Source organism: Peromyscus eremicus, chromosome 4 (genome assembly GCF_949786415.1).
Source record: "Peromyscus eremicus chromosome 4, PerEre_H2_v1, whole genome shotgun sequence".
Lineage (NCBI taxonomy): Eukaryota > Metazoa > Chordata > Mammalia > Rodentia > Cricetidae > Peromyscus > Peromyscus eremicus.
In genome coordinates, this window is record NC_081419.1 from 64222660 (window position 1) to 64224597 (window position 1938).

General features: G+C 36.7%; 1 protein-coding gene across 1 annotated transcript; it reads right to left on the minus strand.

Annotated features, from left to right (window-relative positions):
- Window positions 1-378: 378 nt before the first annotated feature.
- LOC131908281 (olfactory receptor 5D18) lies at window positions 379-1320 on the minus strand. Its single transcript, XM_059259333.1, has one exon. The coding sequence runs from the start codon at window positions 1318-1320 to the stop codon at window positions 379-381; it is 942 nt and encodes a 313-aa protein (XP_059115316.1).
- Window positions 1321-1938: the final 618 nt, after the last annotated feature.

Here is a 1938-nt window from a genome sequence, read left to right on the forward strand (position 1 = left end):
TGGATAAATCATATATTTTACCTGAAACTTCTATTATTACTTCAGAGTGAATGCATTAAACATCATCCTTCTAGCTCTTTTGAAATCTGTAATATTTTCTAATCAATTGCCTTTACATACTGACTGAGGTAACAAAAATCAAGAAATTAAAAATTCTTAACCAATTATGTTATTAAATAGCACACTTCAACCTATTGAAATAAAAGGACAGACTTCTTTCATTTTTCATAAAACAAAAGGCAAAAGTCAAATTTATTGTCTTGGAATAAAACTTAATTTCCACCCCAATATGTAATATTAATTATATTAATTTTAATAGAATCCATTCGGTCAACTTTTATAGACACACTTTACATAAAGGACACAGACATATTATGCTTAAGAAGAAAAGACTTTGGTGTCTATTATTTTTCTAACTGTGTCCTTGACATCCTTATTTCTCAGACTGTAGATTAGGGGATTCAGCATGGGGATCACCACTGTGTAAAACACAGAGGCCACTTTGACAGTGTGCCTAGAGTTCTTGGAGTTGGGCACACAGTAGAGGAATAAAATTGTGCCATGAAAGATGGTTATGGCTGTCAGATGGGAAGCACAAGTGGAGAAGGCTTTGCGGCGTCCACTGGCTGAATGCATCTTCAGAATGGTAACAACAATGAGCACATAGGACAAGAGAATGATAAGGAGTGTGCTGACCTCATTAAAAGTGGCAAAGATGAAAAGCAACAGTTGACTGACAGATGTATCAGAGCGTGAAAGTGAAAGGAGAGAGGAGAACTCACAGAAAAAGTGGTTGATCATGTTGAAACCATGAAAAGATAAATTCAAAGCAGAACAGGTTAATATCAAGGAACATACTAACCCCCAAGCATAGGATCCTAAGACCAGCATGGCGCAGAGCCTCTGAGACATGGCGACTGTGTAGAGTAGAGGGTTACAGATGGCCACAAACCTGTCATAAGCCATAACTCCTAATAAAAAAGATTCAGTTACCACAAAAGTACAGAAAAGAAAGAATTGCACCAAGCACCCTAAAAATGATATGGTTCTGTCTACTACAACTAGATTTACCAGCATCTTTGGAGCAACAATAGATGAATAGCAGAAATCCACAAAGGAGAGGTGACTGAGGAAGAAGTACATGGGGGTGTGCAATTTGGGGTTAATTCTGATAATGATGATCATGCCAATATTGCCTACCACAGTGATGCTGTAGATGGTGAGAAATACCAAGAAGAGAGGGACTTTCAGTTCTGGGTAATCTGAGAAGCCCAAGAGGGTGAAAATGGCCCCGCTGTTATTTCCATCTGACAGAGACATCACTTCTCTTTGTAAGAATCTAGAATACCTAGGAAGTAAAAATAGACATAGCCAGCTCGTTTCACACTCTTCACAAAGCTTGGACAATAAAGCATAATATCTTTCAAAGTTAGTGTACCTATAAAAAAGCTTGTGTATATTATTAAAATATCATAACTGTTTGAAAGATACTTAAAATTAAAATGAATTATTGAATAGAGTCTTAACCTCTCAAATAAAAGAAAATCACAAGTAAGTAAATTGAGAGATGTAGATAGATTTGAGGCTATTTCAAATCAAATATTTACATACAACTTTCAGTGGTATTCGATTGTTTTACATTCACAGAAAGTAAGCCTAAAATAACATCCTGACTGGCTATCTCAGTCTTATTGTCAGTAACAAAAAACTCAGGAATATATAAAGGAATTAAGTTACGCATCCTGTGTTACAATATTTGAAATATCAACAGTTCTCACATCTCACTTTGAACTGTTGTCTGTAGCTAGAGTTTTCCTGCCTGGCCCACGGTCAGGGCAAATCTCTCTCACCCGCCAGTCCCACAGACACTCAGACCCGATTAAGTAAACACAGAGACTTATATTAGTTACAAACTGTATGGCCGTGGCAGGCTTCTTG

Coding starts and splice junctions, on each gene's coding strand:
- LOC131908281 (XM_059259333.1), bottom strand. CDS start 1,320: ATGTCTCTGTCAGATGGAAATAACAGCGGGGCCATTTTCACCCTCTTG.